This window comes from Sorex araneus, chromosome 2 (genome assembly GCF_027595985.1).
Source record: "Sorex araneus isolate mSorAra2 chromosome 2, mSorAra2.pri, whole genome shotgun sequence".
Lineage (NCBI taxonomy): Eukaryota > Metazoa > Chordata > Mammalia > Eulipotyphla > Soricidae > Sorex > Sorex araneus.
The window spans coordinates 245,840,873-245,856,431 of record NC_073303.1 but is presented as its reverse complement, the minus strand read 5'-3'; the positions used below and the strand labels follow the sequence as shown (position 1 = coordinate 245,856,431).

At 63.5% G+C, this 15,559-nt stretch overlaps 1 protein-coding gene across 2 annotated transcripts; it reads left to right on the top strand.

Moving 5' to 3' along the window:
• Positions 1–8,397: 8,397 nt before the first annotated feature.
• On the top strand, positions 8,398–15,553 carry TLE5 (TLE family member 5, transcriptional modulator). 2 transcript variants are annotated; one of them, XM_055128696.1, is made up of 7 exons: positions 8,398–8,571; positions 9,293–9,390; positions 12,220–12,283; positions 13,190–13,234; positions 13,629–13,691; positions 15,136–15,210; positions 15,315–15,553. In XM_055128696.1, exons 1-7 carry the CDS (start codon positions 8,545–8,547, stop codon positions 15,531–15,533), a joined length of 591 nt encoding a protein of 196 aa, XP_054984671.1. In that variant the 5' UTR covers positions 8,398–8,544; the 3' UTR covers positions 15,534–15,553. The 2 variants fall into 2 exon arrangements, with proteins under 2 accessions (XP_054984671.1, XP_054984670.1); XM_055128695.1 differs by having other exon boundaries at positions 15,312–15,553.
• Positions 15,554–15,559: the final 6 nt, after the last annotated feature.

The window sequence follows — 15,559 nt, the reverse complement described above, 5'->3', positions numbered from 1 at the left end:
CAGTGTCCCCTGAGCCTTCTCACACAGGCCTGGCTGCGATGCCCCCACACTCAGGGGGGCCTCACCCCATTGTGTGCACACTCCACCCAGGGGTGCAGCTGGACCTAACGGGTGCTGCCTGCCTGGTCTGTGACCAGGCACTGTGCGGGATGGGGAGGGGGGGCAACTGCAGAGCCGCCAGCAGGAGGGCCCCAGGGCCCTTGCACGTGCATGGCACAGCCTCCAGGTTCGTGCTTTCCTGGCAAAGTGCGCCCCCTGCAGTTTCTGTCAGTTTTCCCATTCAGGAGCCCAGCCTGAGGCCCATGGGGTTCATCCCGGAAGATGACAAGGACAGCTATCATCTCCAGAGGGGGCCAGGAGGGGAGATCTGGGCACCTGCAATCTGGGAGGACAGGGGACATGAATTCCTGTGCATGCTGCCCTCTCGGCCCACCCAGCAGAGAGGCCCAGAGAGGGACGGACACTGGCCCAGAATCACACAGCACAGCAAGGGCAGAGCTGAGCCCTGGGCCTTAGTGCTGCTTCTCTGAGTTCCTGGGGCGTGGGGGGCCTCATCCCCATTTGGCAGTGGAGCCCCGACTGTGTGAGTGGGTGTGTGGGGGCTGGGCACAGGGTCAAGGGCAAATGCTGGGGGGAAGGCCACGTGTGCAGCTCCCCAGAAAACCTCCGGGTGGGAACTCAAGGGCGATCCCGTGATTCCTCCCTCCAGCCCACCTCACCCCTGCAAGGACGCAGCCCGCAGTCCCACCCCCACCTCTTCGCTCGCCCTCTCTGCTCTGCGCATGCCCTGGGTAAGGGGGTGGGGCGGGGACACGGCCCTAGGGTCGCTCCCACCCCGGACACCACCTTCTCTGTGCCCGGGTAGACGCGGCTTCAGCCCGGGACCCCCCCTACCCCGACCAGCGCAGGGCACTGGGGGCTGCGAAGGGGCCGGCCAGGCGGTGCCCAGGCTCCCTTCAGCGCCGTGGAACGTTCTAGGGCGCAGTCGCAGCACGGGAAGGCGGCCACTCTAAGCAGTGTGATGAGCCGTAGCCACAGAGCAGAGAGGTTCAGCAGACCCCGGTTCGAACCCCACACCCCGTAGGGTCCCCCGAGCCGGCGCGGAGTGATCCCTGCATGCAGAGCCAGGAGTCAGCCCTGGGCATCGCGAGGGGTGGCCCAACAAAACAGCAAAACAAGCAAGCAAAAATCTTGGATTTCTTTATTTTTCACTGAAGAGGCTGCTGAACCGCCTTTTCCAAGGAAATGAACAGAGACAAGGTTCAATCCAGGGGCTGAAGCGAGCGATGGACCCGGGTTCCATCCCCGCCACCCTATAGGGCCGGAGTGATCCCTGAGTGCAGAACCAGGCGTCCGCCTGAGCACCGCTGGGTGTGACTCCCTGAACAAACACACAATTTAAATCAGCCCCTTTTTTTCTTCTTCTTCTTTTTGGGTCACACCCGGCGATGCTCAGGGGTTCCTCCTGGCTCTGCACTCAGGAATTACTCCTGGCGGTGGCTCGGGGGACCCTATGGGATGCTGGGAATCGAACCCGGATCGGCCGCGTGCAAGGCAAACGCCCTCCCCGCTGTGCTATGGCTCCAGCCCCAAATTAGCCCCTTCTGTAAGCACCTCACAACTAGTCCATCATTTGTTTTGCACAAGTAGAAAAATAACAGTAATGGGGAGCTGGAGCCATAGCACAGCGGGGAAGGCGTTTGCCTTGCACGCGGCCGACCCGGGTTCGATTCCCATCATCCCATAGGGTCCCCTGAGCACAGCCAGGAGTAATTCCTGAGTGCAGAGCTAGGAGGAAACTCTGAGCATTCTCTGAGCATCGCTGGGTGTGACCCAGAAAGCAAAAAAAAAAAAAAAGAAAAAAGAAAATATACCGAGGTAAAGGACTTTGAGGTCTTCGAGGAGACTAGGACGATGGAACTGTGATGACTGGGAGTACGACCAGAACTACGACAACGACAGTGATTGCACCGTAAGGGGAGAGATGAGACTACGCTGGGGAGGAGAGAGAGATAAACTGACTACCGATCGGGAAGGAAAAAAAAGGAAAGAAGACAGAGAACAGCAGGGTGAGGGGGCTGGGGGAGCAGACACGTCACTGGGCGGAGGCCAGACAAAGGGATCGGTGGGCACGGGTGACAGATCCGGGGTGGGCACGGGGAGGGCGCCCGCCTTGCACACGTCTGTGACCCGGGTTTGGTTCCTCACACTGCATATGGGCCCCAAACCCGCCTGGAGTGATCCTTGAGCACAGAGCCAGGAGTCAGCCCTGAGCACTGCCATGCGTGACCTGAGAACAGAAAACTTAAGTACAGACACTGTCACTGTCACTACTGTCCTCCCGATGCTCATCGATTGTCTCGAGTGGGCACCAGTAACGTCTCCATGGTGAGACTTGTTACTGTGTTTGGCATATCGAATACGCCACGGGGAACTTGCCAGGCTCTGCCGTGGGGCGGGATACTCTCGGTAGCTTGCAGGGCTCTCCGAGAGGGGTGGAGGAATCGAACCCAGGTCGTCCTCGTGCAAGGCAAACGCCCTCCCCGCTGTGCTTTCGCTCCAGCAAAAGTACAGACCCGGTCTTTTTTTTTCTTTCTTTTTTTTTTTTTTTTCCTTTTTCGGTCTCACCCGGCGATGCTCAGGGCTGACTCCTGGCTCTGCACCTAGGAATGACTCCTGGCAGTGCTCCGGGAACCCTATGGGATGCCGGGAATCGAACCCGGGTCGGTTACCTGCTGCACTATGGCTCGGGGCCCCATAGGCGGGACTTTTTCCTTGTCCAGGTGAGGGGAATGCAAATAAGAAATGGACTGTGATGGGGTGCAGGCGCAGCACAGCAGGGAGGGCGCTGGCCCTGCCTCCCGGAGGGTCCCCTGAGCACGGCCAGGAGTGACCCCTGAGCACTACCGCTTGTGGCTCCAAGACCAAAACCCAAGCCCCAGGTTCCCGCTCTCTGGAGCTGCCACTCGCCACGGGGAGCAAAGAAATCCCTGAAGCCCAACTAGGACACAGGTGTGAAGGGAAACGAATGCAGGGAGAAGCAAAGGAACACAGCCCGTCTTCTCCTACCATGCAAAGCTGCAGTGAGGTTTCCTAGTGGGAGGTTTCTCTGGGGCGGGGTTGGACACCGCCAGCGGCACCTGGAAATCACCAAGGGACGAGCGTGGAGGGACGGCACTCTAGATTCCAGACTTCCCCTTCCACTCCATGATGACCCGGCTCTCCGCCAGCACCGCTGGGTGAGACCCCCAAACCAACCGGACCCACAAAGAGATTTTGATTTGGGTTTTTGTTTTTCTTTTTGGGTTACACCCGGCGACGCACAGGGGCTACTCCTGGCTCTGCACTCAGGAATGACTCCTGGTGGTGCTCAGGGGACCCTATGGGATGCCGGAGATCAAACCCAGGTCAGCCGCATGCAAGGCAAATGCCCTACCCGCTGTGCTATTGCTCAGGCCCCCACAAAGAGATTTTTTTTTTCACTTTTTGGGTCACACCTGGCGATGAACAGGGGTTACTCCTGGCTCTGCACTCAGGAATTACTGCTGGCAGTGCTCAGGGGACCCTATGGGATGCTGGGAATCGAACCAGGGTCAGCCGCATGCAAGACAAACGCCCTCCCCGCTGTGCTATAGCTCCAGCCCCCCACAAAGAGATTTTGAATCCACTGCACACCCTTAGGATGGCCATTGCATATAAAAGAAAGCAAAATGGGCATTCAAACAGCCCTTTGCCTTTACTAGTGTTATTTTTTTATTTTTATTTTTTTAAATTACACCTGGTGATGCTCAGGGGTTACTCCCTGGATGGGTTTTTTTTTGGGGGGGGAGGGAACTTTTGAGGGGGGCATACCCAGTGGTGCTCAGGGCTGACTCCTAGCTCTGCGCTCAGGAATTTCTCCCGGCTGTGCTTTGGGGGCCCCTATGGGACACCGGGGATCAAACCTGGGCCGAGTGCAAAGCAAAGGCCTCCCCCTCTGTCCTTTATTACCTATTAGCTGCAGAGATTACGGCACTGGGGGGACGGCCGGGAGACCTCCGGGGGGGATGGGGCGTGTCAGGAGTGATCTCGGTGCACAGAGCCAGGAGTCAGCCCAGGTGTGGCCTCAAAACAAACAAAAGGCACCAGGGATGCCCAATGCTCCTGTGGTCAATTCCGTGTGTGTTTTCTGTGGTCAATTCCGTGTGTTTCCTGTGGTCCATTCCAAGTGTGTTTCCTGTGGTCAATTTCATGTGTGTTGCACGTGGTTTGCAGCCAGCACCTGGTGAAGCTTCAGAGTGGCTGCCAGCCAGGACCAGGGGCCCAGCTCTGCACCTCTGGGGCACCCTTGAGTCCTCAGCTGGGTGCCGCCCCACTCTAAGAGAGTGTTTATTCTCAGCTTCTCCCCTGGCCTCAAAACTCTCCTTCTTTTTTGGGGGGCCCAGGTCTGGCCGTGCTCGGGGCTGACTCAGGGGTCACTCCTGGTGGGGGGGCTATGGGGGACCAAGATGTCCCTACGGGGTACAGGTGGAGGGATCAAACCCCGGGGGCAGGGGAGGGCAGCTGGAGCGATAGCACAGCGGGGAGGGCGTTTGCCTAGCAAGCGGCCAACCCGGGTTCGATTCCCAGCATCCCACAGGGTCCCCTGAGCACCGCCAGGAGTCATTCCTGAGTGCATGACCCAGGAGTGACCCCTGAGCATCCCCGGGGGGTGACCCAGAAAGCAAACAAACAAACAACAAACCCTGGCGGGTCGTGTGCAAAGTGCAAGGCGAGTACCCTCCCCGCTGGACAACTGCTCCGGCGCCCCCTCCCCCCCTGAAAGTGTGACGCGCCCGCGCGGAGCTCTGGCAGGGCAGGATGGGGCTCGGTTCCGGCCCGGCCCAGACACCAGCGGTAAATCCTCTGCACCCGCCCCCGCACGGCTGAGCAGCTGAGGCCTGGGGCCCCCCGTGCGGCCCCGCGGCCACCTGTTTTACCCGGCCACCCCTCCCCGCTCCCTTCCCCCACTCCCCCCCTTACTCCCCAGGGACCGTCCCGGGAGCCCTGTCCATTATGCACTGGCCGGGCCTTGGGGCCGGGCTCATCTGCACTCAAGCTGTATTATCTTTTCAGGGGGGTGGGGCGGGGTGGGCGCCACACACAGGATGCTCGGGGCTGACCCCTGACCTCACTGGGCTCAGGAATCACTCCTGGGGCTGCCGGGGGACCCCGTGGGAGGCTGGAGACCGAGCCCCAGTTGGCTGCGTGTATGATCCAAGCTCGCTCCCCGGACTGACGTGCTTTTCTTTTGAAATTTCACTTTTTTGGGGTCACACCCGGCGGTGCTCAGGGCTTCCTCCTGGCTCTGCACTCAGGGATCACTCCTGGAGGTGCTGGGGGTGAGGGGACACCCTAGGGGGTGCCGGGAAGGGAACCTGCGTCTGCCAGGGGCAAGGCGAGCGCCCTCCTGGCTGTACTCTCCCTCCGGCTCACCCCAATTTATTTTTTCGTTATGGGGTCATACCTGGTGGGGCTCAGGGCTGACTCCTAGCTCTGTGCTCAGGGGTACCAGGGACCCCACGGGGTGCCCAGGATGGACCCTGGCCAGCAGCACTAGGCAGCTGCCCTCCCGCTCCTTTATTCAGATTCTCCCGCCAGGCTCCAAGTTTTGTTACATTAGTTACAGGCTCAAGAACTTATTTTGGGGCTGGAGCGATAGCACAGCGGGGAGGGCCTTTGCCTGACACGCAGCCGACCCGATCCCCGGCATCCCATAGGGTCCCCTGAGCACCGCCAGGAGTGATCCCTGAGTGCAGAGCCAGGAGGAAGCCCTGTGCATCGCCGGGTGTGACCAAAAAAGGAAATTAAAAAAGAAAAAAAAAGACTTTCTGGGGCTGGAGCAATAGCACAGTGGGGAGGGCGGAGGGCGTTTGCCTTGCATGCGGCCGACCCGGGTTCGATTCCCAGCATCCTATATGGTCCCCTGAGCACCGCCAGGGGTAATTCCTGAGTGCAGAGCCAGGAGCAACCCCTGTGCATCGCCGGGTGTGACCCCCCCCAAAAAAAAAGAAAAAAAAAGACTTTCTGCCTAGACTTGCTCCCCTTTTCTTTTTTTGCTCAGGGGGTCCATCCCCGACACTCCATGGGATGCCCTGAGCACCGCCGGGTGTGGCCCCCAAATTTAAAATAAATAAATAAAACTGTGTGAAACTGAAACTGAGTGAAACCCTAATGGGTGACTTCTCCTAGGTGGCCAGCAGCTGGCTCTGGGCTGGGACACCTGGGTCTGACCCCGCACGGTCCCCTGAGACCCTCGGTGGGTGGCTGGGACACACCCAACACCCCCACACACCACACACACACACACACACACACACACACACCGCACTGCCAGTTGGGGTCCAGACACCAAAAAATAAACACGGTATGTTTCCCCTTGTTTACTCGGGCACTGAGGGAGTGGCTGTCTCCTGTGGCCAAGCGTGGGCCTGAGTCCAGCCCCCTGTGGTTGCTCAAAAGGCCCTTTTTTTTGTAAAAAAAAAAAATTATTTCATTTATTATTTTGGTTTGGGGGGGCCACACCTGGCAGTGCTCAGGGCCGACTCCTGGCTCTGCACGTCGGGAATGCTCCCGGCGGGGCTCAGGAGACCCTGTGGGATGCCGAGAGTCGAATACGGGTCTGCTGGGTTGAGGCCAGCACACTACCCACTGTACTCTCCAGCCCCTGGGAACTTGGTTCAATCCCAGTTCTTTTAAAGGTGCAACGGTGGGCCGGAGAGCACACACCGGGGGCACCGCCCGGGCCCCAGAACACCCCTGGGGGTGACCCCCAAGTCCTGCTGGGAGCAGCCCTCCGCAAATAAAATGAAATCACAGTCTCTGGTTTCATTTTGGTTTGGGGGGCCACACCCGGCGGTGCTCAGGGCTGACTCCTGGCTCTGTGCTCCGGGATCACTCCTGACAGGACTCAGGAGTGAAGTCCTGAGTTCAGGGAAGCCAGGGATGGAAGCTGAGTCAGTTTTGTGCAAGGCCAGCTCCCTAACCACTGCACTATCTTTTCGGCCCCCAGCCATGGCTTTTATTCCAAGGAACACTGCAGAGTCCAGGAAAGTCCACCCCGTGGTGGAGGGACGCACCCAGCCTGAAAGGGGAGAGGCCCTGGGCGTCCCCCGATGCCCCCCCATCCCAGCACCCCCACGTGTGGCCTGCCTTGTAACAACAACATGGCACAAGGGGTGAGGGGCCCTGGGGGGCAGGGGTCTGCCCTCATTTGCTTCCCCACAGGGCCCTCCCCTGCGCAGCCCAGCTGACTGAGAAGCCCGGGTGGGACCCTCAGAACTACCCAGCACTGCGTGCGTGCCCCCCCCAATAAAAACAGGATGAAAAAGGGGAGTCCATCAGGGAAGGGGCTGGCCCTGGCGCTGCCGAAGGGTCCCCTGAGCCCTGCCCGGAGCAAGCCTTGATTCGGGTGTGGCCCCAAAACAACTTTCCAGACCTGGCTGTGAACCCCATCTGGGCCTGGGCCACCCAGGGGCGGGAGGCAGAGGGGGGAAAGCAACAGCCTTGTGCGAAAGCAGGAAACTCCCTCTGGCCCAAGGTCAAGGTTCTCAGCTCCCGCTGCCCCCACCCTACCCCATGCGGGTGGCCCCAGGGTCTTTACACAGGCTCTCCAAAATCCTGGGGAAGGCCTCTCACCACTTCCTCCACTTCTCCTAGGCCCAGGCCTTCCAGCCTGCATATCCACCCTCCGACTTGAATATTGCAGTTGATTCCCCTGGCTGAGACCAGCACCCCCAGATGGCCCCCGTGGGAGGAGGGGTGGGGGGGCACGGTGCAGGGACGCCCCCGCCCGCTCCGGGCGCACAGTAGGGCGCTCGGCAGGCCGCGGGTGGGGGGGGCGGGGGTGCCGGGCCGCGCCGGTGCCGGGGCGCACCGAGGCCTGGCCGCGCGGCGGCCGCGCCGGGGACCAAGGTTACCCGGCCTGTGCCTGGCACGCGTCCATGCGCGCCATGACTGCGCGGGCGCCCGCCGGGGACCCGGCCGCGGGGGGGGCGCGCGGCGCCGGGGAGGGGGTCCCGCCGCCCCCGCCGCCCCCCTGCGCCAAGCGCCGCCGCCCGGCTCGCCCCCGGTGGGGCCTGATCGGGGTGGGCGCGCGGGCCGCCCCCTCCCCTCGAGCCCTCCCTCCTCCCTCCCGCCGGGCGCGCGCTCCCCCCTCGGCGGCGCGCACGGAGCCCGGGCGGCGGCGGCGGCGGCGGCGGCTGCAGCAGGTGGAGCCGGAGCGGCGGCGGCGGGAGGAGGAGGAGGAGGAGGAGGAGGAGGAGGAGGAGGAGGCGAGGCCGCCGCCATCAGACAATAGGAGCGGCGGGCGGGCGTGCGGGGCGCGGGGCGGGGCGCGGGGCGCGCCGGGCCGGGCGCGCGGGGAGGGGGCGCAGGAAGCGGCCGAGGCCGGGCGCGGGAGGCGGCGGCGGCGGCGGCCCCCGGAGCGGCCGATCGGCGGCGGGACAAAGGCGCGGCCGCCCGGCGCCCCGAGCCCCCCGAGCCGCCCGAGCCGGGGCGCAGCGTGCGCCCCCCGCCGCGACTGACATGATGTTTCCACAAAGCAGGCATTCGGTAAGCGGGCCCGCGCCCCCGCGCCCCTCCCCTGCCCCGGGGGGTGCGCGCCCCCTCCCCTCCGGCTCGGGCCCCGCGCCGCGGCCCCCGGGCGCCCCCCGCCTCCCCCAGCCCCCCGGGTCCGGAGCTCCTGGGCCGCGTCCCGGCCTGGCACCGGCGGGACCCCCCCCGCCCCCGGGCGGCCTTGGCCTCGGGCCTGGAGGGCGGCCCCGGGAACCCCGCCGGTCACCTCTAACGCCCGGCACGCTCGCGGGGGGCCCGGGGTGGGGACGGGGCGGCGGGGACCCCGACTCGTCCACGCACACACACGCGCGCACGCACACGCACGGCCCGGCCTGCCGGAAGCGCGCGGCCTGGACGGAACGAGCCGAGAATCTGGGTTGGGGCCCCCCCGGGAAGGCTGCGGGCGCAGGCCCCTCCCCCGAGGCGACTTTGCGGGGATGCCGCGCGTCCGGCCCCGCCAACTTGGGGCGATGGGGAGAGCGGTGGGGGGAGACCCCGGCCCCTCCCCCAGCCCCCGCAGTTGGGGCGCGCGCCCCCCTCTGCGCCCGGCGCCCGGGAGAGGCGGTAGAGGGCGCGCCCTGCCCCCCGCCGGCCGGGGGGACGCAGGAAACGCGGGCGGGGGCTGTAAACACGCGCCCGGGAAGCGGGGCAGGAAGGGGGGGGCGCCGCAGCTGCGCCCGCCCGCAGGGCCCTAACCGGGCCGCCCCCCTCGGCCCAGGGCTCGTCGCACTTACCCCAGCAGCTCAAATTCACCACCTCGGACTCCTGCGACCGCATCAAAGACGAGTTCCAGCTGCTGCAGGCCCAGTACCACAGGTGAGCGGGCTGGGGGCGCCCCCCCCGTCCCCCACCCCCGAAATGCACCCCGCCCCCCCCACCGCGCCGCCGGGTGTTCCCAGCTCACCTGGGCGCCCAGATGGGAAAAACAGCTGAAAGTTAAGAGGCCCCCCGACCTCCAGCTCTGCAGAGCCTCAGCACCTCTCTCCCCACGCCCCTGCCTGCAGTTTCTGCAAGGGGTAGAGCCTCCTTCCTTGCGCCCCCAACCCAGGAAAAAAATTGCGAATTATTTTCTGTCCCTACTTTTGGAGGAAGAGTTTCCTGCACCCCCACCCCCACCCGCGGCTTCTCAAGGACATCCCCTTGTTTTTATTGCTCTTATCTTTTTGGAATTGCTTGCCTGACTCTTTGGGGGTCAGGGGGGTGCAAAATCAGAGGAGGAGAACATCCTGTGTGCATCCTGTTTAAAGACTTAAGCCCAGAGAGGTGAGGAGGTGCCCTTGGGATGCACAGCAGAGATGACCTGATTAGCAGCTTGCCGTCGGAAAGCCTCTTTATTTTTCAGCTCCCCGGAATCTCAGTGGGAGGGGACTGACATCCCGGTTCTCTCCGGGGCGGCCAGTTCTGGACTCCGTGTCCCCGCACTTGGCTTTGAAAGTTCCGTGCACTGGCCCCAGAGCGATAGGACAGCGGAGAGGACGCAGGCTTTGCATGCGGCTGACCGGGGTTCAAATCCCCCGCATCCCATACGGTTCCCCCCTCCCTCCCCAACACCAGGACCCGTGATCCCTGAGTGCAGAGCCGGGAGTCAGCCCTGAGCATCACCCGGGCGTGACCCAAAAAACAAGGGGACAAAAAGGTGTTCCCTGCGGACAGCTAAGCTGGAGGGAGTTCCGTGGCGGGGAGGACTTCCGGCTTGGCCTCCAGACCTGGCCTTTTCGAGTGCCCCCAAGGCGGCGTCTTCACACCCGAGCAGCCACACCAGGGGTCCTCGTAGGTGCTGCCGCAGAGTTGTGTGAGCACTAGGGCTCCATCCTCCCAACCCGAACTTTTTAACTGTGTTTCCCTTTAAGACAAATCAGATCCATCAAGCTAGCGGTTTTTTTTTGGGGGGTGGACTCACCCAGCAGTGCTCAGGACTGACGCCTGGCTCAGTGCTTGGATCAGGCTCAGCTGTATGCAAGGCATGCGCCCATCCTGCTGCCCTGTGACTGCGGTCTCTCAGAGTTTAGGATAAAATAGGTTTTTTATGTATATATATATATATATTTTTTTTTTTTTTCTAGTGCTAGGGATCAAACTTGGGGTTTCCCAGGAGGAAGCCGTCCGCTCTCCCTCACAGGCTGGTTTGGCCCAGATCATGGAGCTTTCTTTCTTTCGGTTTGGTGTTGGAGTGGGGGGAGCTGCAGCTGGCAATGCTCAGGGATTAGTCCCGGTGGTGCTGGGGGACTCTTGGGGGATGCTTGGGATAGAACCCGGGTCAGCCTGCGGGCAGGAGCAGCAGCTCCCCGCTGTGCTGTGCTGTGCGGCAGTTACAGTGTATCCACGGCTGAGTGGGAGACACGTGGTTCCCCTCTTCCTCCCCAGCCTCCTGCCCTCCCATTCCCCCTTCCTGGGCTCTGAGCATCGCTGGAAGCCTTTTTTTTTTTTTTTTTTTTTCTTTTTCTGCTTTTTGGGTCACACCCGGCTATGCTCACTCCTGGCTCTGCACTCAGGAATTCCTCCTGGAGGTGCTCAGGGGACCCTATGGGATGCTGGGAATCGAACTCAGGTCGGCCACGTGCAAGGCAAACACCCTTCCTGCTAAGGGCTCCAGCCCCCCCCCTTAGCCCTTCTTAGCCCCAGATATGCATGTGGGCGCCTGGTCTTCCATGGGGGGGGGGTGGCTGGTCTCCCATGCAACGTGATTAGAGCCAGACCACAGGGTCTTGGACCCCCTTGGAGATGCCCCCAGCCCCCATCCTGCGGGATTTCCACCTGACCCTTCTTGAAAAGCTTCCCAACCCCCAGTGAGGTTGACCCTGCAGCCGGCTTCCTGGCTGTGTGACCTTGAGTCACTTACTCGGCCTCTCTGGTGGTGGGTGATGTCACCACCTCGGCTCTAAAACAAGTTGATAGACCTCATCAGGCCTCAGGATGGAGGCCGCTGACCCAGTGGCCAGCAAGGCGGGGAGGGGGAGGGGGGAGTTCCTCCTCTAGTTTTTCAGTGTGTGCAGTGGGGGCTGGGTTGGGTGTTGGGGGGGTCACCCCTGGCGGTGCTCGGGAGAATCCTGTGGGGGGTGCCTGGGATTGAACCCGGTGGACCGTGTGCGAGGCAAGTGCTCTGTCGTTCCCCCCCCGCCCCGTCCCATCGCTCTGGCCCCCGGGATGGGGCTTAGTTCCGTATTTTAGTCCTGGAGTCACACCCGACGGTGCTCAGGACTTACTCCCGGCCCTGCACTCCGGGTCACTTCCTGGGGGTGCTCATGACGGGGGAGGGGGGTGTGGGATGCCAGGGCCGGAACCCGGGTCAGTCGCGTGCCAGGCGAGGGCCCCTGTGCACACTCTGTGCTATCTCCAGGCCTGGCCCGGCGTTCTTACCTTTCTCCCGCTCGCCTTGTCTGCACTGCAGGCCTCGGGGAGTGCCCGGGTGCCCTCTGCCCCCACGGCGGGGGGGTCCTGTGTCTCCCCCCCCAGTTGGGGGCCCCTGCCGAGTCCAGACGCTGAAGCCCCAAGCTCCAGCCCCTCCCTCCTCCCTTTCCATTCTGGCTGGGGGGGGTCCACGCTGCCCAGGGGACTGTGCCCAGCGGGAGCTTAACCAGGCCTCCGTCCCCCCCCCCACGCTAACCCGGCCGGCCCCTGAGCCGTGGTCCCCCTTGCCGCCCGCAGTCTGAAGTTGGAATGTGACAAGCTGGCCAGCGAGAAGTCGGAGATGCAGCGTCACTACGTGATGGTGAGCCCGCCCTGGCAATGGAGGGGTGACCGGCTGGACCCCCCTCCCTGGCCCTCCCCCCCCGCCCTCTCCCCAACCCTCCAGCAGCTACTGCAGCCCGTCTGCCCGGTGGCCACTGCCTCTGGGGTGCCGCCAGGTCGGCTCTGCCCCATGTTTCGCCGGCCCCCGGGGCCTGCCGCGCCTGCAGTGCCGGCCTGGCTGCGGGCCCAGGCAGCGGCCGACGTGCCAAACCACCGTGGGGCTCGGCTTGCCAGCGCCCGGCCGTCCTTGGCACTGTCCAGGCTGCAGCCACGAAGCTGGAGACCAGACAGTGGGGGAGGGGACTCGGGCGCCCTGGGAGGCTTAACCCCTCCACTCCCAGGCCTTGGGCGCAGGGCTGGGGAGGGCCCCCCCAGGCTGGGGGTCCTAAGCCCCTCCCCCCCATCGTTCTCTGTGTACCCCAGAGGGACCGGGCAGGACAGAGATGGGAACCTGGGACTGGGGGCCCTGGAAGGGGCTTCACCACCACCACCACCACCTTGGGGAAGGGCCTGGCCCAGGGGCATTGCAGCAAGGGTTTCCAGGGATGAATAGGAGCTTGCTGGGCCAAGAGTGGGGAAGAGAAGGCAGTCCTGGGGGCCTGGAAGTGGGACTTCGCTCTGCTCATTGAGGGGTGGGTCATCTTTGGGGAGGGCTTGCGGGGGGGGGGGAGCCCACCTGGCTGTGCTCAGGGATCCCTCCCAGGGGGGTGTGGGGCTGGAACCCGGGCTGTGCGCTGTTCCTCGCCTGGAGACGCCAAGAGAACAAAGATGAGGAGCCCGTGGGAAGAGGGGGGTGGCAGAGGCAGCACGGCCCAGCAGCGTGGGCGGCCCCCAGCCCCCCTGCTCCCGGCACTGTCCCAGCCCCTCCTATCTCTGTCCCCTCCAGTACTACGAGATGTCTTACGGCTTGAACATTGAGATGCATAAACAGGTACTTCAAGGGCCACCCCCAGACCTCCCCTGCACCCCCTGGTCCCCCCAGCATCCCCAGGGCGGTGGGTGGGACCCCTCCCCTGGCTGCACAGCAAGTCCCTCCCGCTGCAGCTCAGGCCTGCTGGGAGCTGTTGCCCCCATCCCCTTCCTCCCCCGCTCAGGGGCTGGGCCTTCTGGGGACCCCGGGTGGGGGGGAGGGGCGCGGGGAGGGGAAATGGGGGGCTTTGCCCCATCCTGAGTTGTCATTGCTTTGAGCTGCTCACCTGGGGCTCACCTGGGTATACCACAGCACACGCATGCACGCGCGTGCACACACACGTGACTGTTGGAATACACACACACACACACACACACACACACACACGTGACTGCCCGGAATGTGTGTGTTCTAGGCTGAAATCGTGAAGAGACTGAACGGAATCTGTGCCCAGGTTCTCCCGTACCTGTCCCAGGAGGTGAGCGTGAATGTCTGCCCCATGTGTGTGGGGGGCGCCCCTCCTCCCTGCCCCATGCCGAGACCCCTCCCCATTCCCACCTCCCGCCCCCCAGCACTGCTGCTGGGAGGGGCCTCGCCCGCGGTGGAATTCCCAGCTCAGTGAGTCATTTTGGCTGGTAAAAATGTCAGATTGCCCAGGGCTGAGCTCCCTGTGTTTTTCCCGGTCTGGCTTCCGCCTTTCCACCTCCCCCAGATTCATCAGCCCGAGAGCGCGGAGGTGTGGGGTGTGGGGGGGGGGTCCTGCGGGGCCGCATGCGCAGAGGATGGCAACCCCATCCCCCCAACCCCCACGCGCACACTCGCACAGGCTCCAGGAACCTTGGGTTCCTGCACAGGTTTATCAGCCACGTGTGCTGGCGTCCAGGGCAGCGGGCACCCGCCCCCAGGCCGAGCTAGGGCTTTGCCCGGAGGCTGCAGACGGGGAAAGCCGCTGTGCTTTTCTTTGTGGGGGGTCCTGCTGGACGTCCCCGAGGCGCGAAAGGGAATTGGTGGGTTCTAGCTGCTGAGGAACTGCCGGGAGGTACCCATGGACTTGAGGCCTGTAAAGTCTCCAGGGGCGGGGGGCGTGGGGAGCTGCTTGTCCCCTGATGCAAGGGCGAGCACTGTGTGAGGAGCCCCACGCCTGCCCTGGGCAGTTGGTGCACTGCACTTTTCACTTCCTGGCAGGCAGCCTCCAGGCCTGGGGTCTCCCCTGCTGGTCCTACGGGAGTGGGGACTCTGTCCGGGTGGGGGTGGGGGGTGGGGGTGTGGAGTCACCCAACTGTTCAGGGACCGTGCCCAGCTTGGGGCTTGTGTAACCCAGCAGACACTAGAGTGGGGGGTCACAGGGGTGCAGGGGTTGGGATACAGCCATGGGGCGGCATCTCCCTGGCTGTCTACCCCCGAGGCTTTTTTGTGAGCACCTACTTTTGCTTCTCCTGGGGGCATTCAAGACATACTTTAGGGAAAGAAATTGGGGGGGGGGGTGTTTGCGATGCAGGCAGCTGACCCGGGTTCGATTCCCAGCATCCCATGGGGTCCCCCAGCACCGCCAGGGGTCATTCCTGGGTGCAGAGCCAGGAGGAAGCCCTGAGCATCGCCGGGTGTGACCCAAAAAGCTTAGAAGAAATAAAAGGAAAGGAGGCCGGAGCGATAGCACAGTGGGTAGGGTGTTTGCCTTGCACGCAGCCGACCCGGTTCGATCCTTGGCATCCCATATGGTCCCCCGAGCACTGCCCGGAGTAATTCCTGAGTGTAAAGCCAGGAGTAACCCCTGAGCATCGCTGGGTGTGACCCAAAAAAGCAAAAAAGTTAAAAAATAATAAAAATAAAAGGGAAGGAAACCTGTGGCGGCAGGGGCTGTGGGTGTAACCGGGCTCCCCGCCCCACTCTACCTCTCCCCCCTCCCCCCCCCACCCCCGCAGCACCAGCAGCAGGTGTTGGGAGCCATCGAGAGAGCCAAGCAGGTGACCGCCCCCGAGCTGAATTCCATCATTCGGGTGAGTCTGACCTGGGGCTCCCTGGGGGCGGGGGGGGGGTTGGGGGGGCACCTGGGCCCCCGCAGCTCACCCCCGCCCCCCGCCGCCTCTGTTCCCTACAGCAGCAGCTTCAAGCCCACCAGCTCTCGCAGCTGCAGGCGCTGGCGCTGCCCCTGACCCCGCTGCCCGTGGGCCTGCAGCCGCCCTCGCTGCCGGCCGTGAGCGCGGGCACCGGGCTGCTGTCGCTGTCGGCACTGGGCTCGCAGGCGCACCTGTCCAAGGAGGACAAGAACGGCCACGACGGGGACACGCACCAGGAGGACGACTGCGAGAAGTCCGACTAGGCCGGCGGCTGGGAGGGGGGCCGGGA

Coding starts and splice junctions, on each gene's coding strand:
- TLE5 (XM_055128695.1), top strand. CDS start 8,545: ATGATGTTTCCACAAAGCAGGCATTCG. Junction 13,692..15,135: donor TCCCGTACCTGTCCCAGGAG/GTGAGCGTGAAT, acceptor CCACCCCCGCAG/CACCAGCAGCAGGTGTTGGG. Junction 15,211..15,311: donor AGCTGAATTCCATCATTCGG/GTGAGTCTGACC, acceptor TGTTCCCTACAG/CAGCAGCTTCAAGCCCACCA.